At 39.5% G+C, this 25606-nt stretch overlaps 1 protein-coding gene across 2 annotated transcripts in view; it reads left to right on the top strand.

The window, feature by feature from the left end:
- The window catches only part of LOC142375302 (zinc finger protein 292-like), a 38144-nt gene that overhangs the window by 4638 nt on the left and 7900 nt on the right, over window positions 1–25606 (top strand). The window contains exons 2-7 of one of the 2 annotated variants that reach the window (XM_075459287.1): window positions 1095–1249; window positions 1749–1824; window positions 7040–7175; window positions 15916–16118; window positions 24853–24989; window positions 25242–25383. In XM_075459287.1, the coding sequence (XP_075315402.1) occupies window positions 1095–1249; window positions 1749–1824; window positions 7040–7175; window positions 15916–16118; window positions 24853–24989; window positions 25242–25383 (849 nt within the window). Of the gene's footprint in view, window positions 1–1094; window positions 1250–1748; window positions 1825–7039; window positions 7176–12926; window positions 13017–15915; window positions 16119–24852; window positions 24990–25241; window positions 25384–25606 lie in introns of those variants that run through there. The other variant, XM_075459288.1, reaches the window with a different exon arrangement.

Raw genomic sequence — 25606 nt, forward strand, 5'->3', positions numbered from 1 at the left:
TTTACCTTCAGTTGCCATTTTAGAGCTCTGCTAATAACTGGGTTGTTGTGCTAGAGTGTGCAATGTATCATGGTTAATGTAGTGTGAAGTAGGTGTAGCACTGGTAAAATGTAGGCAGTGAGAACGACATGCTGTTGTAGGACCTCATATAATTTGAACAAGTTCAAGTTCTTTTTTTGCAAATACGTTGCGTAGCAATGTGCGATAAGTCATCATTTACGATATATCGTCAAAAACATTCCCCAGGGTAAGAATATGTCATCCCATGAAAAAAACTATAAATTCCCATTAATGACGTATAGCTGTGAAAATGTGCAAGGATGCAGAAGCAGCGTTGATTTCATCCAAAGCCTCCAGTAAGAAACCAACAACTCAGATGAAACTTGCCGATGCATTTGCTCATTCCACACCGTATGATCATCAAAGCAAACGGTGGAAAGAATTAACGGAGACGGTGGCGTTTTGCCTGTCGAAAGTGTCGCTCACTACATTTTTGCAGTACAGGTGTACTACTTGAACTTAATTGATGGAGTTTAGTTGCCTTTTATTATTATTTTGGTGATAGATTTATAGTAAAAAAGATTAGGCTGAATTGGTGTTTATTTATTTATCATTTTATCGTTACCGTGATTAATGCCAAAAATTATCAGGATAAATATTTTAGTCCATATCACCTATCCCTAATGTTGCGTTTAGTTCAGCGTTCTCAGAAAAGCTTGTTCGTGCACAACACTGGTTGTAGATGAATATTTAATCCAATCACCTGCCAAGTATTTGATTGAAAATAGCTGCCCCTTTGCCAACAATTCTTTTTTTTCTTTTTTCTTTTTTGGTCTAAGAGCTATTCACAAGCATCAGGGTCTTTGCCAGGGCTAGTGATGCCCATGTGCAACAGCCTTCATCGCTGCTTGCTACTTTAATTTTTTCTTTCTTTCTATTTTTAAAAAATGTTGTCTCTATTTTTTGGGGCTTTAGGGGTAATTTTCTGCTGGAAACCTTCCAATTGTATTTTTTACGTACACTGAAAAGCTGTCCAACATAATAACTACATATTGATAACTGGCTGATTGTGTGATTATGTGATTCTGCTTTAGACGCTGTTGGAGTTTGCAGGGTGTTGGCGGATAGAGGAAGAGCCTTTGCCAGTGGTGCAGGTGTACATAGTTGCCCTGCTGAGTTATGCCAAGGCATCTCCATATCTGTCCCTGCAGTGTGAAAATGTTCCTCTTGTGGCTGAGAGGCTTTCGCTGTAAGTAAAATGAAAAATTTTACAGAAGAAAAAAAAATCATTAAACCTATGCAATATCACAACATTCATTTTCATCCAGAGTTGCATTAATATTTTATTCAATCAGTATTAAACATTAGAGATTAAACAGTATTGCTGTAAAGTTTTCTCCTGCACATCCCAAAGATCCTCACTGGTGTTATTGTCTGAAGTATACTGTCCAGTCTATATGCAAAAATTGTGTGGTATGTTCTCTGAATCACTGTCATATTTTGATAACAATCAATCCTGGCATTATCATCTTGGAATTTGCCTGTGCTATGAAAAAAAAAAAAAAGTTGATCGAAGTCCCTGGTCATTTATATGACGTATATTGAGGCAGTTAGCTGATGTAACATTTTTTTTTAGAAAATTAGAATCACTGGTTTCTTATTATTGGTGTTGTGCCACTCAGCTGTTAAAAGATATCAATATCATGACGGTGAACAACTTTGTGTTTTTTTTTTTTTTTTTTTTGCAGGAGCTTTGTAGAGCTTTTGCTCTCAGTAAAGGACATTCCAGATGGCTTATGGAAAGAATTCAAGTCATCTGTGCAGGTAAAAAAAGGTCATTACTTAAAGACATAAGTGTGGACTTGGAAAGCTAAGAATTGAAAGTCTAGATAAGAAAACACTATAAACAATCCAGCACGTTTATATATTCTGGAAGTTATTGACATCATAGCCCTTTTTCCATCAACGACATGATTCGCTTTAATGTGATCGCTAGAACGCCCGTTTTGTTGCATTAAATCAATTCGCTCGAAATAGGTGGTTCAGGGCTAAGTTGTATCGCTACAGAAGTGATGGAAAAGGTTAATGCGATTCAGATTAGCCACGCATGCGCAGATGGTATTGGTAAAGCGCAAGGATTCGAATGTTGTTGTTGAGCCGCTCCATTTCACCTATCCTGTCGGTATCAAAACAGCAGCAACAACTAGTAACAACAATGTCCGATGAAAAGAGAAACAACTGGTCGAGAGCAGAGACTCTGCTTTTTTTAAACACAATTCGGGAGGTCCTGAAGCAGCATAATTAATTCTCGCCTCGCTCTCATCCTCCTTCTTAAATTTCTGACGGCTATTATAAGCTGACATAGCAGCACTAGCAGCATGTTTAGTCCTATCCTACGGTCCATAACTCTAAATAAGTAACTAGCCTAATAAATAAAACGAAAGCCGGTGGTGAAAAGGTACGTAGCCTTGAAAGTTATAGCAACTGTTATAACAGGAGGCTGACAATAACAGCGCGATCAATTAAATTCCCGCTACCGAGCATTCTAATTCGCTACAATTCGCCACTTTTGTAATGGAAAATCATCTGGTCGAGTCAGAATAATGCGCATCAGCACGTTCCGGTGATGTCATTTTATTTCGCTAGAATTGTCCTGTTTGATGGAAAACCAACCGAACGCATCTTATATCGCAACAAAGTAATGCGATATAACTTTTAATTCGCTACAGAATCTGATGGAAAAAGGGCTATGTAGATGTCTAACTTTTGTATTCTATTATTAAAAGCTGAAATATCTCAGATTTAAAAATGTCTGCTTCTACATGTTTTACTAAAGCTGACTAAAAACTAAATTTGCTCCATCAACCACTGTCGGCCTGAAGTTGCAGAAAAGACGGGTGACATACATTTATCAGTGTTTCCAACAATGACAAGGATTTATAGCAGCGACTCACTGTGTCGCTCATAAACACAAGGCGAAGGCAGTGGTGTGCCCACACTGAGTGTGGAGACTCTGCTTTACAGGGGAAACCAGTTATCTAAGCATTGATATAAACTATATCTATTTTTTGATATTGAATGTATTTAGTAGTGTTGTTCCGATACCAAAATTTTGACTTTGATACGATAACTGCCATAAATACCTCGATACTGAACCGATACCACGGCGAAAATCTAAAGAAAATCTGGAGATGAATAATGGTCCAGCTTGGTCTCACTATGGTTTATTTTCAGCAGCTTGCTCCTTTCCTGCTATTTGAGCAAATTACTACAGGGCAAGTATGGGCACAATCTTTTCTGTTAGCATATTGGCTTTTGCTTAACAAGCTACTTTTCTGTCCAATATCAACGTTTGAACAGTGAACACATTAATGACTGACTTACACATTTAAAATGCTATTTTATTTTAAACTAAATAAAACAAAACTTGCCACTGCATGGTATATGCCATGACACTATGGTGGACAAACGTACGCCAGAGAATTGCAGTGAAGTATTTCAACCTTTACACTCAGAATAAATAATTTAAAAAATATAATTGCCTAAATAAATAGCTACTGAACATGCTTTAACAAAAGTAAAATTATTGCTTTCCTCATGAACAATTAAATCCCAAATACACTCTCTCTCAACCTCTGAACTTCTGCAATATGTCACTTATTTGAAATGTCCACCTAGAAATAATTATTAACAAAACGGCATATATGCCGTGACATTACCAGAACTGATAGAATATTAAATAGCGTTTGCAAGTTATGCTTAAGTCAACATTACTAGCGTGAACAACATACCCTTTCATAAGCTAACCAGTTGAGAATGATAAAGGCTCTATGGTATGAATAGCCTGCAGTCGCTAAATCGACAAGTGTGGGAAAAAATGTTGTTTCATACACTCGATAAGAAAGGAGCTGTTTGTGTAGGGCTGATGGTGATTTCAGTCACATTCGCTAACCTGTCGGTCTTTGAATTCTTTGCACAGACACAGAACGTTATTTTAAAAAAAGAACGTATCGCATCATTTTTTTGCGGCAGGGTATCATGATACCTTTCTAGTATCGGTATACCGTCCTACACTAGTATTTAGGGCTGAAATTATTCCACGAATAACTCAATTACAAAAGTTCCTTGATGCAATTTATTGTTTCATTTAATCTACACAAATATGTTCTGCACAGTGGTCACTGTGTTTCATGCCGATAATTATTACTGTCACCAACATGCTAAACACTGGCAGGGAGCAGGGAAGCACAGCCTGCTGGTACAGGTTCTTATTATACCGGCATTTCTTTGAAAACAAAAGGCGCTCTTACGCAGCAGCGCTTTGTATTTCTATGATAACAATATCACGTCAACTCATAGCTATTCCAGCAGCTGTTTTATAATGGATATGACTCTCTTTTGCTTAGTATTATTTATTTTTCAGTACACTATTTGTTTATCACATATTTTCCCATTGATTGACTTCATGTTTTCAATAAATGAGACTGATACAACTCAATCTTATGGCCATAAGAGTAATGCACAATGGCTGTGAGTGCATGACACAATCAGTCGTAGATTCAGAATATGATCATCTTGTGAAAAAGCTATGCTCCTATTACAGGGAGTTTGGTTCCAGGACTATTTTAGGTTAAACAAGGGACAGTTTTTAACTGAAAGCTTTTGAAGGCTTACTTGGAATAAGATGCCAGGTGGAGCTCCTTTCGCCAAGGCAGTCGCATGCAGCTGTGTTAACTCTCCTTATTAGGAACAAATGAGAGAAGACGCTGGAGCTCAGATGGGGGAAAAATGTTATGTGGACACGGATCCTTTTGACAGTAGCAGACTTCGTTTGATGGTGTGATGGAGGAAACTGATGAGCACAATCAGAGAAAAAGATGAAAAATGTCTAACGTCTTGGACCATTTCAAACAAACAAAAATATATACTGTACAGTTTATCCATTGTAAAACCGAATTAGCTCACCACAATGGCAAAAAGTAAATTAATCTCAGCACAAAGCATGCAGTTTACACATCCAGTCCATTTCACGTTAGATTTTAATGTAGCTAAACCAGTAGGCTCGCTTGTTTAAATGGACACTTGTAAAGAACTCAAAAAATACAATAACAAGAGCCAAGTACTCAAGAACTAATTACTTAAAATCAGTGGTGGGCAGTAATGGAGTACATTTACTTGAGTACTGTACTTATTAACATTTTTGTTACTTGAGTATTTTTATTTTTTTTTTGGAAACTTTCACTCCACTACATTTCAAAGACAAATATTGTACTTTCAACTCCACTACATTTTTAGGAAGCATGTCCTTGCTCGTTTCTTTTAGGCTTTGTAATCCGTTGTTTCCGTTTTTCTTTCCTAAAATGCGATTGGCCACACCAGAGTGGTGTAAAAAGATCTCAGCGGAAAACTGGATTTGACTGCAAGGCTGTTTTCTGCAGAGGCTACGACTACATCATACTGGAGAGCTACATGGCTCTGTAAAAGCACTCAGAAAAAACAGTACAGCAATGTACTGATATTAGAAAATGTACTTTGTACTTTTGAACACTTAAGTATTTTTTAAAGTAAGTACTTCAGTACTTTAATTTCAGTAAATTTTTGACTCTCCACTGCTTAAGAAGAAGAACACTCGAGTACCTAAATAATTGTTTGCTGCTGTCCTAAGCGTATAAAAAAAGTTGAGCACCCAGCACTAGTTTAAATTCTCAGTTTTAATAAGAGTAATTTCGCTCTCATAATGTTGTTTTATACAGGGTAGCCGCGGGGTCTTAAAAGTCTTAAAAAAGTCTTTAAAAAAATTCCCCCGATTTTAGGCCTTAAAAAGGTCTTAAATGTGTGTCACGGGTCTAAAATGTCATACATAGGTCTTAAATTTCTCTGGTCTATTTTTCCCCCTCAACCGATCTGTAGCGAATTACGAGCAACGCAGAAAACGTGAACGAACCACAGCCCCATGAACGTCAAACATGAATAACAGAGCGCGCGAACGTGAATATGGAGCATGAGCACACAGGTCTCGGCTAGCCTGACAGTTCGTGAGTACAATGACAGTGACAGTGACAGCGCGCGTGAGCCAACCCGCCCGGCAGTTGGTGGTCAGTTGTTTCGAAGATGGGAAAGTGCAAATTCAACCCGCAATGGCTAAGTGATCCAAAATACAGCAGCTGGTTGCTCGCGGCCCCGGAGACTGACGTGGAGGCGAGATGTAAGTGCTGTCGTAAACAATTCAAACTTACAACATTAGTTCACCTTGCCCTGGACATGAGGAGCGCAAAACATGCTAAGCTAGCTCAAGAACGTCAACCCTTCTTTGCTGAACTTGGCCATAGCAGATATATTTGCGAGCAGTAGCAATGAACATGGAATGCCATTTTGTTATCGATCACAACAGTAGCTTTACGTAGCTGTTCTGAAGCAGTTCCGACTAATGCTAAGATGACAACAGTGCTTTATGTTACAAAGAAAATGGCGATGTATTTTGGTGTGCTACAGCGTGCTTAGTGGCTTATTTCTGTGACATGAGAGGTCAGTGGTGAATGTTGACGGCAGCTTTGTAAAACTCGTATGAATCGGTGAATCACAGGAGGACAACTTCTCTCGTTAGCGGTATTTATTCGGGACAAAACGCATGACAATGCAATGAAGCGCATTTTAAATCGCCGAAAATATTGTACTTTGTACTAAGTACAGTAGTCAAAAGTACACTTTAAGCATATGTGTTTTCAATTACTTGACCTATCCACAATATGTACAGTGACTGCTCTGCATGACCTGTGAAATAACATATTTTAAACTGATTTGTGTACGTGGTGTTTTGTGTCCTAAAGGGGATCGAACCCCCCAGGGTCGCGACCCCAGTCTTAATTTTCATTTTTTGTGGTCTTAAAAAGTCTTAAAAAGGTCTTAAATTTCATGTGGTCAAACCTGGGGATACCCTGTTATATTTGCATTCCAAACCCACCAAAATTTTGATTAAACTGACTTAAACTTCAGGTACTCATGTGCTTCTATGTGGTAATAGTTTTCCTACTGTGTATAGTTTGCACACAGCAAACTTCAGGAGAATGGAATCACCCAGCTCTCCCTACTATCTTCCCTGGGCCAGTATGACGGTGTTTGGACCAATAAGATCCTGCAAGGCCTTCTGTCCAACATTCACCTCCAGACAGAACAAGGTAAATTTTCTGTTATTTATATACACTACATACATTTTCATACAAATCAAAAGTGCAGCAATGACACCATAGTGTCAGGCAAGTTGCTGTGGCTATAATCATACAACTTCTCAAATATAATCCTAATACCTTACTTTGATTGACTGTCATTGTCAATGTAAATGGGTTTGAGGTCACACTTTTCTTTGAGTTACCCCTCTTCTGTATTATTCTAAATCAAATAATTCAGAGGTCACTAAAGTATAAAGTTTAAACCATAAAACCTATAAACCATAAAGTTTGGGATAACTGGCTTCCAAAGTGTTTATGATTACTTGGGCTCGTTTCATTGCTTCATTAGTGCAGGGATAAGATACCAAGCCTGGGTGCCAGCCGAACTTAGCCCCGCCCATAAAATATTTGGTTGGGAAGTTCGGTCTGGCTCTGCTCATTTGGGGAAATCTCTATGCTCGACATCGCGACAGTCGCCCCAATCAGATTGCCAGGGCGGGCTTTATACGATGATGGACAGATGATCAACAGGGACATTATCGACTATGTCACTAAAGAGCGCTTGGTTTGAATTCATTTGAAACAAACATGGCTGCCCCTGGAGAGCTAGGGTGTGTAGATTCTGCCATCGAGTCTGTTCTACAGGATCTCCACATTGCATTCATTTTGAAAGACGAACAGAGGAACGCGATAAAGGCTTTTATCGTGCGTGCAGCTGAGTTCCTTTGACAACAAGTGTGTGTCGTTTAATCTACGTCACATACTACGTTGCTCTGATTGGTTGTAGGTCTATCCAATTGAGCGAAGAGGCATTTTTTCTCCTGGTTCGGTTGAAACACGCCCCATACTCAAAAGTCTATCCAGCGGTATCAGACTCACATTCTGACTAGAATCGTGAGTATGACGTAGTCAGGCCATAAGATACCTAGGCTTGATCTACAATTTGTCTGTAGTTGCTATTGTTAAACATGAGAAGAGAAGCTGTGTCAATAAAAGTTAAGGAAGCTATGATGCTGAAAATAAAATCAAAGCATGACCTCTAATGGTTTTACATGATTGCTAAATGAGGCACAGCCACCGAGACTGAAAGTGAAGTAGTCTAATAGCATTAGCGGCTAGTTTAACTAGCCGTAAGAAAAAACGCTTCAATGCAGTTAGTTGCACAGCCTACATTTTTGTTCAAACTGTATAAACAACTTTATTTTAAGCAGACCAATGACTCTAGTCCTGTTGAAGCCGTTAACAAGCTGTCTCTATTGCAGCTTCGGTACCGGAAGTACTGTTTTTGCCACTTTCGGTTTCAGGCACCATCTTCTGAAACATGATCTGTGCAGATTAAGGAACTACTGACCAGCGTTGGAAATATATGTTTTGAAGTAGCTGAAATAGCTTTGAATAGCTGAAACCATATGAATTCCTGTTTTGACAGGGCGGGGCTTTGGTGCTTAAAAAATGTTTTTATCTTTAGTATGGGACTGTGATCATTAGTGATTGCTAATGTTGATACAGACTGGATGGGCTAACGTACTTATGAAAGCCAACAGATTACAGAAAAACAACAGATATCTTGCAAGATATACAGGCTTTAGCAACAACATTATGTATCATTTTACCACAACCGTATTATTTACAAAAATGGCCTGATGGCAGAAAAAATGGTAGTACACACACTACAATGTCAGACAAGGTTCAACAAGGTTGCACTATAGAACTTGTTGTAACTGTCACTGATTTTTCATCCCAACTGCTTTGTTGCACCAGACATACAGTATGTCCTCATCAAAACAATAACCACAGTAAGAATAGCGGATGTTTAGAGGGACAAAAAGGTAAATTAGTTAATATCAAGAAAATGTGTGTAATGTATTTATTTTTTTTTTTTTTAAAGAAGTGGACAGGCTTGGGCCTATCTGACTTGAAGCAAAGTTCATACCAATGGTGTTTTTGTCAGCCAAACAGGTCAATCCCCATTTCATTCAAGTTAGGTATTTTTGGATGAATTCCTGCTCAATAGAGACGACAGCCAAGAAATTCAGTATATGTCCTGTCCCATATGAAATCCATTAAAGCTATGATCAATCAAACATCATAAATGTGTTGTGTTGCTTGACCACATTTGAAGTTGAAGTGACTCAAATCTTTAATCTAATAGATCAAAAATCAAATGAACACCTTCCTATGAAATGGTGACACCTTACAATTCAAGTAGCCATCGTGGCCACATCGAAATGGCTGACTTCCTGTTTGATTTTTAGCCAATTGGTCGAAGAGGCTTATTTTGTACACCATGCCATGTTAAATGTATGTGCTAGTTATCATACCTAGGGGGTAAACAAGGGGATGGGGCTGAATTTTTGTAATATTGTAGAAGGCCATTTAGGTTCTTGAGCTATTTTGGCACATTGCTAAAAAAAAATTGCGTCATCTTTTATTCAGTGCGTAATGTCTATCCAACCTGCAAATATTGGTGAAGCTCGGAGGTTGTATACTTGAGATATGTGGAAAGGTATGAAATTCCCCAGGGATAGGTTTTGTGAAAATGCACAGTTTGAATAAGGTTACATCAGGAAAGGGTTTTGCATATTTTAACAAACTTTTTAGTGAGTAAACTGTTCAGAAGTTGTATGTCAAAATATAAAAGATATCACTTCCTGTGATATCAGTGGACGTAAAAGGTTAGCGTGACACATGCTTATTTGTAAGAGTGATCAAACCCTGCAAATTTGGCGCCATTCAGATTGACCCTTCACCGAAAGCTCAGTTTTCTAAAGAAAGTGTACTTGGTTACTTCTGAGTAGATTTAAAGTAGGTCTCGTGAATATTTGTCATTAGTAATATATCCAAGAGGGAAACATATGACTTCCTGTTGCTAGAGGGTGGCACTGTGGTGATGGAAAAATGTTGATATAATACAACTGTTCAGATGATATGATGATATGTGTGATGTTTGGTGCAGATTGAATCTAAAATTTGGCAGATATTTCAGCTCCCTATTTTATGGCCAAACATCAAATTTCAAGGATCTGCCAAACCCATGGACATTGACGAAAATTCTGGAGTTTGATAACACATGTTTAAAAAGCATATGGAGAATTTTGCAGGCCTATATGAATCAATCTCAAGGAGGGGTTTGTGAGGTGCCAAATTAGCGTCTTTGAATCGAAACTGCCAATTTCCTGTTAGGTTTGGGACAACAATCCAAGAGGATTTTTTTTGTCTTGATGTGTTAAAGATTGCCAAGTTTTATTAAATTCCAGGAGTTGTTGGTACAGAGCTACCAAGATGGGGCTGTGGAGGCAATTTCCCCCCAAAATATGTCATTTTACGCATTCCCTTGGGGGCATGCAGCAGTTTTTATAGCATGTTCAGGCCCCCAAAAATTTATTTAGGAACGGAAGAAGAAGGAAAAACATTCAATCTCCAAGTAAGCAGAGGCTTTCGGGCCCCAGCTCGTTGGGCATGGTGCTTGAAGGATGCAGAGATTGATTAATCTAAACAGCCATTTGGTAACAATGTGAACACGAGTCAATAGTGAATTTATCAGTCCGGTACTGTAAGCAATCATTACAAATGGAGTTGTGTAGGACAGTGCACTTCTGAGTGACATCATCAAATTTCTGTTTCATGGTAAATGCTAAATGGACTGTACTCGTATAGCACTTCTAGTCTAGCTGACCATTCAAAGCGCTTTCACACTACATGCCACATTCACTCACACACTCCTACAGCACATCTTAGTCCATACAGGACTACAGAGTGCTTTCTTCTACACGTTTACACAGAGTTGTACACTGATTAATGCATGTGGGGATCAGTTTCTTGCACACTTTGACGTGCCCCGAAGAAGAGTCAAACCACCGACCTTCCAATTGGTAGCCGACTGCTCTTTCTCTTGAACTACAGCCACCCCCATACTGAAGAACTGTCATTTAACAGGAAGAATCCTAAAAAAAAATCATGATAATACGTAGACTGAGGCAAGGAATTACTGACCAAAGATGGAAATGTATGCTTTGGAGTGGCTTTATAATTTGTATAATAGTTCAAACCATGTTAATTCACATTAGCATTGACCCATTTAAACCCAGGAAACAAAAAAATCTAATTATACCCCTTGGATCAATAATCACATTTGAGCCCTAAAACGACTCAAAAATTTGAACATCAATGGAGGGCCAGCAAATCTGAGGGAACACACAATGCCCTTAAGAATCTAATGCTAATTTATCTGAAATCTGTTAAAGATGCACGATCAGCTCACTTCTTACAGTTGATATCCGATAACAATTATAACCGTAGAATACTGTTTTGATATAATCAAAACTGTTATTGACGGAACCACTCTTTCCTTTCAAGCATCTGCCTGAAAAATTCCCCTCTTTTTTTTATAGAGTAGAAAATATCAGAACTCATATCCAGCCTGATTCTTGAAAGATTTCTATTCTCCATGTTAATTCTGCCACTAATGGCGTGTTTCCACCAGCACGCAGTACCTGCAACCGGGTAGATTTTCTGTATCACCTCAGCCCTGGTTCCAAGCTGGCCGAAGCGTTACAAAAACGTGACGTCAGCCGACTGCCTTCCACTGATTGGCCGATGAGTGTCGTCACTTTTCAATACTGTTTTGTCTGGTGGCCAGGAGTCTTCTCTGGCTCTCTTCTCTTGCCTTCTGTGCGACAAAAAGCCACAGGGTGAGCAGCAACACGAGCGCCTCAATGTCCTCCATGCTATCCTCCTCGTATGTTGTTGTTGTTGTTGTTCTGGTCGCGCAGCCATGTTACGACGACCCCGCCCAGGAGGCACGAAGTGATACTCGATTGTAAATGGAAACAACCAAACCGAGCCGTGCCGAGCTAGTGGAAATGCGCCATTATACAGTTTCAACAAATCTCTCTTTCAGTGTTACAGTGTCTTGTATGACATACTCCTCCTGCACTTTGGATATTTTTCCTACTTGGCTGCTCAAAGTAGCTCTCCCCACAGTCAGCCCTATTATCTTCAAGATTTGTAATTCTTCTCTTGCCTCTTCATCTGTTCCAGACAGTTTTAAGCTGGCAGTTAAGCCTTAAATGGCCTTAAACATGCATCTCATGTGGGTATGTGCCCTCCAGACCACTGAGATCCAAAGATGGTGCTCTTCTAGCTATCCCTAGATCTTCCACCTTTGGAACTCTTTGCCTGCTGCACTCAGACATACAACTTGTTCTGACACCTTTAAATCCCTCCCCAAAACTTTCCTTTTCTGGAGGGCCTTTGGTATAGTCTGATTAATATATTACATTTTCTATTGCTGCTAATCTGGCTGTGTCCCTTCTTTTCTTTGTAATTCTGCTGCTATGTTAAGCACTTTGTGACATTGTTTAGAAAAGTGCTATATGAATGAAGTTTTTATTTATATTATATATTATTAACTATATTATGACTAAAGTCGGAGGATGTTTCTGAATGTGTTTGACTTTTCTTACAGTGTACAGAGCCTACAGTAACATAGAAGTAGCTAACGGTTCATAAACACACCCATTACAGAGCAGGGAAACAACCATCAGAATAAAGCAAAGTCTAATTAGTGCTGTCTTGGTAAAAATGTTCATCTTTTTCTCAAAGCGATCTTGTGGTTATTCCGTCTCCCATAATGTCAGCTTGGTTTTCTCTTAAAGTATGCCATAGTAGTCCGCTTATTTGTAGTAGCCCAAGGCTGAGAATACAGTTGCTGTTTCACCTTGTGGTCACGTAAGCAACCGTCTCTGTTCTCAGTGTTACTGGAGGATTCCACAAGGGGCACATCTGATCACTCAGACCGGATCCTGCTGCTGAAATTATAGGATGTAAACAAAAGGACTCTGATAAACGGTAAATATGGGGTGAATAGAAGAAGTTAGCTTTTTTTTTTTTTTTTAGCTTAAGATCATGGCAGAAAAAGTGAAAGTGGTGGTATCGTAGATGGTATGTGAGGTCCCAACCAACTGCAAAAAATTTACTATACAAAATATTGAAACTTCAACAGTAAGCTTATACAACCCCATCCGGTCACCTACACATTTCATCAGTGGCGCAGATGGGATTTTTGAACTGCGGGGGACCAAGCTGTCAAAAATGATTACAACTCAATAAGTTATTTTTGAGTAATTTGGGCATTAATTAGCACTCAAGTAGTTACTTTTGTAATACCCTATGGGCCAATAGTTTGCACTAAAAAGCCAATTTTTTTTAAAATCATGGATAAACAACAACAAAATTGTTAAACAAAGGCCTACCTGATTTACACCAGCCATATATTATGAAACTGTCTGGAATAATTATTTTTCAATTGTATAATTGTCTTTTGTTTCTTCATTTTGTTTCTTTTTTTCTTGAATTGAAATCATCCGCACTGTTATTGACGCATGTGCAGCAACTCGTTCCTCTTGAGGACCCTGGGGAGTGACAGTCGCCCCTTCGGTGCGTTCATTTACAATGAAACTCGCAATTTGGAGCTTGGAACAATGTGACCCCAAAGTCAGAGCATGTGAACGGAGCTGAGCGGTAAGAATATCCGCTCCTCACTCACATAGATGTTTGCTCCCCCTGCTCCACCGCTCAATGTCGCACCAAAAAAATGTATTCCTCTCCAGTGAAATGGCTCCATGCTTGCTCAAATTTTAAAGAAGGAGCAATTCATCCGGGGATACACTGCGTGTCGTGCGTGTAGCAGCTTTGTTGCGTGACACAACGAACGAAGTGTAGGCTAATAGTTTTGTTAATTGTTGAAGGCACAGATGAATTCTGGGTGGATTTGTAAATGCCCTAGACTCGTGGTGTGAGCGGTATCGGAGCGGAAATGGAGCAGCACGGAGCAATCGCTCCGGCCATTTGATTAAAAACTCGTTCCACGCTCCGACTTTATTTTGCATGCTCTGCTCCGCTCCTCGCTCGCTCTCCGCTCCATTCACATGCTCTGCCCAGAGTTGAGTACTCCCAGCGCATCCCAGCCTTACAAACATACAAAAAAAAGCATGCATACTGTAGCAGATAGCATGAATTCTACAGAATATACGAGGCAACCATGATAAGCACACACATGTACATTTAACAGCAACTGTGTTTTAAGCTTTACTGATCTCTCTGTTGTCAAACATTTTTATTGGCACTGATGAGAATTGCAGAGAAAGGAAAAGAGTAAACTTTCCCCAAAAGTGTGGAATTTCATTGACAGTGCAAAGACAGGTATTGGTTATTATAGAAAAAACATTATTATAACTGTGGCATTAGTGTAATGCAGAAAAACCTTGTCCTAGAACCTCCCAATATAAGAAAAATATATTAACATAAATTCAAACATCATCCTATGCCGAATAACTGGACAAATCTCAATCCAGCAGTTGTACTGGTGATAATTAGCTTTTAATCAAGCATGTAGCACTTCGTATACAGAAACATGTCATACACCAACTTCTGTCAGATTGAGTTGTGACAGGAACATTGTCAAAGAGGGCAGGCTCCCTCTGCTTGGTGCACGTGGTAAAGGAATATGTTAAACAAATGGTAGACTGACAAGTAGATAATACAAAACAAATGGATGAAACTGGTTTGACATAAACAGCAGTTAAAGTTAAGACATAGGCTAGGCACTTTTGGAATATTGTTATGATAGATTTCCATTTTTTGATTATAAAGCCAACAGTGCTTTCCAGCACCTGGCCAGCACTTTTTTTTGCCAGAGAAGTGGGCTGTGTGGATACAGGCTAAGGTGAAAAGATGCCACACCAACCAATGGTTATTGATCACAGTATCAAAATGTGTGCTTTTTTTTTTTTGTGCTTATTTTGATAATTTAACATTTCAATTCCACTTTTGGAAAAAAAAAAGTCAACGTTCAACTATTTATTTATTTAAACATACAGTGATAAAAGTAGTTTTTCCTATTGTGGATTCTGGTGGCCATAGCAGAATGGCTGTAAGGACTCCTGTGAAAGGAGCTGCTTCCTTTCTGTCTTAAAGGGGAACTGCGGTATTTTCAACATTAAGCCTCTTTTCTGAATCGTCAGTGTTTTAATGTTGGCCTCAATGTTTTAGAACCCCCCTCACCGCTTTTTTGATGTTTACTGCTGTCTCTGGTATTTGCCTAATTTTGACCTAATTGTAACCAAATGTTTCTTCTGTTTTTTTTTTTCTTTTTTTCAATCGACTAATTGTGTACAATCTGCAAGAAACCCAGTGTTTTGTAATACAATATAGTTTATTTTTTTTCATATTTCTCTATCCAGATGCCCTGGAATCTGAGTGAAGTAATGCTGTAATGGACGTACTTTTTTATTTTAGATAAGGAAATAACCAGTTTCTTGTTGGTGTAATCTTTTTTTTATAGAGCGCTATAACCAATATTGAAGGAAATGCAAAGGAAGTCAGAGGCTCAAAAATTGAGGTTTGGGAAATATCCAAAGTTGAAACTGAATCAGACAAAGATTTTATTTGTCCTCTGCTTCAGTATTACTTGACGTGTTTGGATTTGTCATTAAGAGTGTAAAAAGTGAAATTTAGTTGAGAAGGTTAATTAACTTACACTAAGGAGAAAAGGAATATTTTTGGTATGTGATTACACCTTTAAAAGATTAACAAGTCCCACAACTATTTTCTTGAGATATGACTGTGAAAAGCAGTTTAGAAATTGTTTACAATTTCTCAAGTGATTTGTACACTCCTGTTGCAAAAACAAACAAACTTGCAAACACATCAGATGAAAACATAATATGTATGATGCAACTCGTTTCAGTGGAGGAGTTTCTGGTGCAGGAAGGGAAGGTCCTGTTGCAGATGAGAGTGAAGCAGCTGATGAAGGAAAAGCAGTTGGGGAAGGCTGCGCTTCTGGCAAAGACCTGCGCTGATTTTTCTGCCTTCCAAGGAAAGGGAACTTTCAAGCAAATGTACCTCGTCTCCCTCTGTAGAACTTCAGAACAGAATAAGCTCATGGATGAGGTAAGTAAGTTGTACTGTAAGTAGATGATATTGAATTGCATTGTATTTGATTTAAAAAAAAAAAAAAAAAAAAAGGAGAAAACAACTTGCAAAAAGGTATGATCTATCAATAAAGTTTAATAGGAAAATTGACTGATTGAAGCAATGATACTATTTTGATTTTGGATGCACCAATTTTGATTGAGGGATAATTTGTCTGGAGACTGTCTGGACCAATACTGTTGGTAGGAATAACATTTATCTTTATGGAAGCACACTTATATGACAAAAATACAGCTGTAAATTAAAGTTAAAGAGAATTAAAGTACAAGACCTATCAAAAAGTGTGGAATCACTTCACGTAGAATATGTTTATTAATCACTTAGTTAAAAAATAAACAAAATGCAGATAATGACACAAGCCTAAATGTATGTACATCACCAAACCTTCTTTTGATTGAAATTAGAAAAGTGTCCAAAATTTTCAACGTTTCTACTGTAGAGGTAAGGACATGCCCCCTGGTCTTTTACCCGACTTGTAACCACCTCAGTGATTGTTGAAATGTGCTTGTCTCCTTCCAGCAGTCGCTGTTGTGTTTCATTGGACCTGCACCAAACAAAAGTTGTGGTCTGATTAATCTTTAAATATTACTTTCATCCACAGTCAATGGCTGCTTCTCTTTAGCGCAGCCACAGTCTAACTTTGTTTTTCACTGTTTGGTGTAAGTGATGGTTTATGTTAGGCTTTTCTAGATGGAAATCCCATTATTTTGCAGATGGATTCTTTAAGTTTGGTCATAAACTGTCAATTTGTTTTCTGTTTACTTTCTTTTCATTTTCTAGTTAAATGCATATTGCCATATTGCTTTCCCCCTTTTTCTGTGACATCATAAGCTTGATTGTTGCCAGGCTACAAACACAACATCTCACCCCATTTATTCAAGAGATTTCAACCAAGTCTCCCTCTCTGGTACACTTTTAACCTTTCAACAGTTTCTCAACTGCTCCACCAGAGAAAATAAAAAGTTGGATTTATTTGATACTAATATCAATAATGTATACAGCTCCTCTGCACATTCTCCATTAGAAAACTCAGACCACAATCTGGTTCTCCTCACATCCAACTTCACACCCATTGTTCAGAGAAAACCTGTCTCTAGGCAGGCTTTTAAAAAATTAAATGCTCTCAAGTAGCAGAAGCTGATCTGCAGGAGTGCTCCACAGTACGCAAATTCGAGTTCGAGAGGCTTTTTTTTTTTTTTTTCTAGATCTTGGCAGGTTACATATGTCAGCTAAATTTCAGAGATGTGGGCTAAAGTGATGGGTGGGGCTAATTTATGAAATATTGTAAAGTGTGCTATTGAGCCATTTTGCCACACTCCTAGAATGTTTACATAGACATTGATTCAGGGCAGGACTTTCATTAAATATCCATTTTTGTTAGATATAAGTAGAGATGTCCGATAATATCGGCCCACCGATCTTATCGGACCGATATTAGCATACAAATGTAATATCTGTAAATATCGTTATCGGATTTTTTTGCCTTAAAACCGATAAAATAATGCGCTCCTGAAGCGTTTGCCGGTGCACAAATGATGACCTCATCAAGCTACGTCTTGAAGCAGTAACAACAAACTTGCTCGCTTTGTTTCAACGTTATGTCTGTGGTTTGGAATTATTTTCAAGTGTCTCCTTCGGACATTAAACTTGCGATTTGCAATGACTGCAAAGCATCAGTTATGCGAGGCGGAACCAAGACTTCTTCCTTCAATACTTCCAATTTAATCTCCCACCTCAGGATGAATCATTCAGAGAGTTACGCAGCGTTTGTGCAGCAAAGCAATGAGAAGAAGCAACAGGGAAAGGCGGCACAGAAAAAAAAACACTCAGTTGACGCTCAAAGAGTCCACCGAGAAAAAACAGAAATACGCCAAGGACCACCCCAGGGCGAAAGCCATCAATCGGAAAATCATCGAGTGTATTGCACTGGATAACCACGTCCTCCTCTCCTCGGTCATCCTGAGTGCCTGCCGATGTACCCTGGCCTGGTGGAATCTGAGAGTCCTCCAGCTTGTCAGACTCAGCTTCCTCCGGTATTACGGCCATGGTGTTGATGCTTGATCCTACCCGGTAGAGCGTTAAGAGGCAGTCATCAGGTGCCGTGGGGGAGAACTCAATCTCGAGAGAAGAGGAGGAGAAGCACTCGGGTGATATTGGTCGTGAGGGAGGGCGGTACTAGCCTGGCGACGCCATCCTACGTACTTCCGCCCAAAGATTTTGGCTCCGCACATAGTCTGGCCAAATCCCCCTACCTCGGTTCGCTCAGTGTTTTGCCAATCAGCAAACAGTTGCGAGTGGTGACGCAGAACTCACGCGCGGAGTCCATTGTAGTCCATATAATTGTAGTTCAACCGCAGCGGAAATAAACATAGCGACGGATGAACGCTAGAAGCTATCCATGAAGTTGTCTCAACTCTGGAGAGCATTACACAATTAAAACGAGAGCAAGAGGAATGCCTCGTCAATTTTGTTAGTGGCAAGGATGTTGTAGCTCTCCTTCCAGCTGGCTTTGGGAAAAGTTTGATTTATCAAATGGGACCGGTATAATGAAAGCGGATGTGGGAAGCGTGATTCGCGAGCAAGCATGAACCTCGGCGCATAACCAACGTCATTTCTAAACATTATGATTGGTTAAGGGAACTCCGTTACTCCAATGAATTTAAGTTGCTGGGTAAGGTCCCGCCCTCCATGGAAACGGATTCCTCTTGGGTTTTCCCAGACTGTTTGACAAAGTCAACAGTCGGCTTTCGCCCAGGCTAGGGCGGTACGGCTCCAGGTCGTAACTATCACAGTCTGGTGATCCAAACTGCGGCAATACGGATGCCTCAGATGGGCTCCCTGGTTGCACCAAGAGCGACGGAGAGGCATCCCCCGAACAGCAATCAGGGATCTCCCCGCACGTTGTCTTCTGGACATTACTTCTCATCCTGTTCTTGGTGTTGATTGCTGAGCTCCTGACCGTGTTGGAATGTCTCTTTATAAACCTAAAGGATCAGGGTGTGGTTAATGTCTAGGGGGTGGAGGATGAGGAGGAGGTAGTACTTGATTGGTGGTATGTCTATACCGCCAGTGTTTTCTTGACTGCCAGAATTTCAACACAATTCTGGCAGCTGCGGAAGAGCAAGGAAATCCAGTCCGCTATTTCATTCATCTTCTCCACCCATGCTGTGTGAGGTATTGCTAGCAGCGTTCTAAACACACCACAGTCAGAGTTAAAACACTCAAGAACAAAAAGATCTCCATCTACCTTATCATTAGATTTCCGGTAGCTTGCATGAAAGAACCAGCTACCAGTGACAGCTGTTCTCGATTGCCACACCGCACTGAAAGCCATCCTTCTTTGGGCTCGCCTGTTTCATACTTGAACACATACCCCCATCTTCCACGCACTCCATAGGGTTCCAGCGACCATTCTTCCTGTAGAGATTCAGGCGGGGGTTGCTGTGTTCTGCACTGGTGAAGCATTAAAAATCGCTATGGATACGTTTGGTAAAAATGCACTTGAATTAATTATCACCACTAAAGGCTTACGCATTTTCTGGGAATAAATGGTTCAGAAGTTGTAAGTTTAAACCTAAGAAATATCAATTCCCGTTGTCAAGAAGGCAATGTTCTGGCTAGAGCTTTACCAAACGATTATTTTTCAAACGATTAATCTAGAGATTATTTTTTCGATTAGTCGACTAATCTAACAACTAATTTTACGATTAATCTAACCATTGAGGCTCATTTTAAAAAAGGATTTATGTAATTTAAATTGTCAACTTGTAATGCGTGTTTACTACTTGGAACTGATTGCTACTAGATCGTGGAATTTCGACAGTCAACAGGTAGACTAGAACAACATAATGGCAGAGTATAAAATCCACCGTCCGGTGTTAGCAAATAGATAACACAGAAGAAACATGTCGGGATTGGTAGCGCTAACAGCTTTAAACTAGGCAAACACGGGACCTGTTCTAGTCGTAATTAAAAGACATAAATTTTACGCCGGGAATATAACTAGACAACAACTCAACAGTCTAACGTAGCGTTTATTCAGAGAGGATCTTTGGTTTAGCCAACTGCAACTACTGCTACTGCTTGATAAATTAACATAAATGAAATCAACAGAACTTACGGTGTTTTGCTGCCATCCTGACATAACCATTTAGCTCCTTCTCTTCAGCTGGGTCTTTTCATGGTTCTATAGAACGCATCTGACGGAGGTGTTTGGTGGTCGGTAGCTACGCCCCTTGTCATGCTATCACGGCTGAAATGTTTACTCATACAACACGGACACAACCGGCGGGTGTTTAATAAGTTAAACTTACACGTTGTCTCCTTTGTCTGCGGCGCTCTGCTCTCCTTTCAAACTTCATGAAATGAAGAAGTATGGCCTACGCTCGATCCTGACTCTCTCTGTGAGCTCTTCCAGCCTCAATATTAGACGCCTGACGTGATCGTCCATGATTAATATTACCATCATGCAGACCATGAACACGGTGGCCTCCCCGCTCTCCATATTAGCTTCTTTGTGGTGTTTTTTCTTCCCTCCTTACTTTTACCGGGTTTTGTTTTGTTTTGTTGTTGAATGTGGCGCTAAACGGCTAACGTAACACGTCACTGACGCAGACGGCTGCGCGCGGCGCGTCAGTCCCGACCTGGTCCCGACTCATGAGAGTTCATCTAGTAGGTCGTTTTGGAACGGGGACTTCAACCAAAAAATAATAATAATTTGCGACGCAAATTATTCATGTCGACGAATTTATGACGTCGACTATTTGACCCAGCTCTAGTTCTGGCATTGGTAGGATATACGCATATAGATCTGTTTAAGGCGCCACAGTTATTAAACCCTGTAAATCTGGTGAGGTTCTGATTAAATAAAAGTAATATCTGACTTTTGTGGTCATGGGATACATGGAATAAAGTATTTTCTATTCTATTCTATGGTGTGATATAGAAATTTGCCACACCGCCAAGGACACACCCTTGAAAAGTCAGTTTTGTAATTGAAGTATCAATTCAATTCAGTTCAGTTCATTTATATAATTCTAAATCACAACAAATGTCATCTCAAGGCACTTTAATGATACAGTCCAATTCAAGCCAATTGGAGTACAATTCATTGTAATCATAATCCAATTTATTAAATTCAAAATCAATTCAAGCCAATTCAAAAAGTAATTTCCTAGCTAAGGAAACCAACGGATTGCACCAAAACTTCTCTTCCTCGAGTCTCCCGTCTCGAGTGTGCATGAGGCAACTGTGGAGAGAAACGACTCCCTTTAATCAGGAAGGGTGGCCAGCCGCCTCGACCAGCCGGGGTTTGAGAGGACAGAAAAAGAGGGAACAACAAACACCATAACACCATTAAAAGGATATCTGTTGGAACAGGGAAACACAAGTTAATGACAACAATAATGTGAAATGTATATAACAGGGATGTCCCAATCGGATTACGTGATCGGAAATCGGGGCCGATCTTGTGGTTTCAGACTCGATCGAAATCGGACATTACATCCCGATCAGGGATCAGATATATAGCCTATCTATATATGTATATTTATTCTCATTATTTTTTTTTATCAGAACTATAATATTTCAAAACGAATAGGAAAAAATAACAGCTTCGTATTTACTGTAATGTGGTGGTACAGAGTCGGACCGTTTCAACTCCACACAGAAACAACGCATGCGGTATGACGTCACTTTGCTGCGTGCCGTAAAGTGAAGCAGAACAGGGCAGCAGCTTGAAGCTGGGGGCGTGAATGTCTGCAGTGTGGTGGTTATTTAAAGTGGATGACAAAAACGTTGCGATTGCAAACTGTGAGATATGCAAACTTGGGATTTCAAGAGGTGGCAAGGACTTCGCTAACATCCTTGATGAGAACTGAAACAGAAAAATGTTCCTTCTGTGAAGCCAGAGGAGGAGAGTAAGAATTAGGAGTGCAGCAGTTCCGAAAAGCACATTACTCAGACATCCCAAGTCTCCCGGAAGGTCCAGGAGTCTCCCTGATATTGATAGTTAATCACGGATGCCCGCGAGTCGGATAAAATATCCCGGATTTTAGACTATTCGAGGGAGTTTTTTTTTTTTTTTTTTTCCAATGCGAGTGAGAGCGTGCAGGCAATAAAAAAACTCGTGCACCTTGCGCCTTTCGACTGCACAGGCATGAGAGAGAGAGTGGTGTGGGGAGAGGTTGCTTATGAAACCTGTCTGTCCAAAGCGATGCTCTGTTCAACGAGCGTCCAGGGCGATTGCTTGTCAGAGGGCGGCGGCAGCGGGGGGTGGAGGAGTGGAGAGGAGAGGAGATTGAGTCATCTCCCAGAAATGAGTTTTTGGAACTTGGGATGTCTGCATTACTGGCCTTACACTTTATAACACTGTGGCACTTTTATTTGATTATTTGTTTACATGCCTGCCAGGTATTTCAAGTCGAGCTGCTGCTCGTTTTCATATTGTTGCACTAAACTACAATGTGAAGAATTTGTTTATTACTTGATTACTTTTTGTTGTTCAAGCTACCTCACAGAAGTGCTCTGTTTATAAGTGTTAAATGATAGAATAAGGTGAATAAATTAAATCGGGGACATCCTGGATATGTTTCTTCACTGTTCTTCATTTTTTTTAATGTACTGTAGAAGTATCGGATCGGGACTCTGTATCGGCAGATACTCAAAATCAAATGACTCGGACTCGGGTGCAAAAAAACCTGATCGGGACATCCCTAGTATATAATGTAATTTGAGGAAATAAAAGGTGGAAAAAAGAGAGCAAAGTGAGGAAAGGTGTGTCATAGGAAGCCCCCCAGCAGTCTAGGCCTATAGCAGCTTAACTATGGGATTTAATTTTTGGCCTCATTTTGGCGTTTTATAAATGATAAATTATTATTACAAATTATATTTGAACAAACTTTTCTCAATCATGTAAACAGAGAGGCCTGAAAATGTATCCATATGGTCAGAAAACATGTCTGATTAAAAGTTATTAAGAGCTTTGTTATAAACCATCGGGTCTGGGTGTGGCAGCACCTCAAACTTTGATGTTTTGCCATGAAACAGGAAGTTGATATATCTGCCACATTTTGCATCCAAATCACACTCGGCTCCTCTACAGATTTACATGGCAAATTTTTTTAATCAATCCCATAGCACGACCTGCTGGCAACAAGAATTCACATGTTTTACTCTTGGACTTACTCTGTCATTATTTGCTAGATCTACTTCAAATGTGTGCAGAAGACACTTCCCTTCACGTCATGACAACAAAAGTCATTATACATCGCTCATTAATCATCCAAGCAGCACCAAATTTACATTGTGTTATCTCTTTTGTACCCTGAACAGATCTGTATGCATATACCCTGCTAACGCCATAACCCTACCCACTGACAGAAGGGAAAGAATGGTTTTTAGTTTATGACTTGCAACTTCTCAATGATTTACTCCCCTACAATATTACAAACATTTAGCTCTGCACCCTACTTTAACCCTCAGGTATGAAAGTTTGCACATGCATGTAACATGCCAAGATGTATAAAAAAAAGTCTCTTGGACCCATCAAACAGGAATTCAGCCATTTAGATTTTAGGTGCAAATCTGGCCTTTTTTTCAGCCTCACATTCTAAAGAACTCCTACAGATTTGAAATATATCACCCTAAAACTGCATCCCTTTTGTATTAAAAGTTATTAAACACTTTTACATAAGTCAACAGGCGTGGCCACGGCAGTTGCTTGAATTGTAATATGTCATTATTTCATTTGTTTCTTTTGTGTTTATTGATTTAGTTAATTTGGTCTGGGAGCAGACTCAGTCATTATGTGGTTTTGGGGTAGCAGCATGTGGGATGCCACAGAGAAGTGTGTAAGACTACAACTCTGCATCCTGGTCTGAACCCTGGGTTGTCATGTTTTTGGATGACTAATAAATTCGACCATATTTCTAGAAATGAGAGAAATGAGATGTGGGATGGATACCGTCTCTCCTCATCAGACCAGGTTTTCTGCAGAAAGATTGCCAATTATCTATGTAGCCCACGTTGTTTGATGTACACCATCTAGACAACCAGTCGGTGAAGGAGGACATGCGGCACATCTTAGTCTGCAGTGTTTCAGGCCATACAGTATTCTTTATTTTCTCTTTATCACACACATTCACACACTGGTGGATGCATCATAGGAAGTGTAGGGTTCAGTGTCTTACCATGCTCTTTTCCCCCATTATTATTCAACTCGCTGTGACCTCTCATACACAAACTTTATTGTAATTGCTTTTAGTAATCTTCAGGAGTAGTTCTCAAGGCGTAATAAACAACGTACAATCGAACAATCCTGCTTCAGCATTGGTCCGGGCTCTAAGAAGGATTCAAGGTTGATAGTCCACAAGTCCTTTTTTTACTTTCAGATACAATTCGTCTGATGTAGATCATTTTTATAGGCCTACCATTTCGTCTATTGGCTCAAGATCACTTAAAAAGATGTCAAGAAAGTCTGACTCCTCGGAAACAAAATCTAAAAAAATACAGGCTGACTCAAGACTTTTCCACAGTATTTTATGTTGTCTTTTATGTCTTCTATGTATAAATAATGTATTGGATGAGGAATAAATTAATGATAAATGCATGAAACTGAAAAAAAAAAAGAATTTTCTTTTCGTTCGTTTCTTCAGTGAAACTAATTTGCTCTCTTAATGGTATACATCTACAGCTTTCAAAGGAGGACTGCCGTGATGCATTAGACATGATCTGCAACCTGGAGTCAGATGGAGATGACAGTGGAGCTTTCTGTTTATGTTCAGCCTTCCTGACTCGTCAGCTTCTTCAAGGAGACACATACTGTGCTTGGTAAAAAACAAAAACAAAACACAAGCTGATTTGTTTCATAATTGTCTATATAAGGCTGGGGTGGGAGTAGTTACTTTTTTTTTAATATAACAAGACTATATGACAAGACTTTCCACAAGGACATGTAGTTGTATTACAGGTGTAGTTAGAATGTAGTTGTAGAACATGCTGATTGTAAGTATCAGTCTCCGTTGAAAATGTTTTAAATAATTGACAGGACAATATTTGTTGCTTTCTTTGAAATTCAAACAGGGAGCTCACCCTGCTTTGGAGCAAGCTTCTGAGACGGTTGGAGCCATCGGACCAGGCTTTCCTGGAAAGATGCCGCCAATTGTCACTACTATCCAAATCTGTGTACCACATCCTGTTTCTTATCAAGGTCATCCAGTCAGAGGTTAGTAGACCGTCAGCTGTTGTGGTATAGTCAAAGCATATCAATGATCTTTCAACTTTCATGTTTTATTGCAGATCTTAACATTGCTTAGCTTTATGTAAGATCTTAAGTATTATCGTATTTTCCAAAGTATAAGTCACACTTTTTTCATAGTTTGGCTGGTCCTGCCACTTATATATCAAAATATATATAATTTAACATGTTTTTAAATGTAAAATTCATC

This window comes from Odontesthes bonariensis, chromosome 24 (assembly GCF_027942865.1).
Source record: "Odontesthes bonariensis isolate fOdoBon6 chromosome 24, fOdoBon6.hap1, whole genome shotgun sequence".
Taxonomy (NCBI): domain Eukaryota; kingdom Metazoa; phylum Chordata; class Actinopteri; order Atheriniformes; family Atherinopsidae; genus Odontesthes; species Odontesthes bonariensis.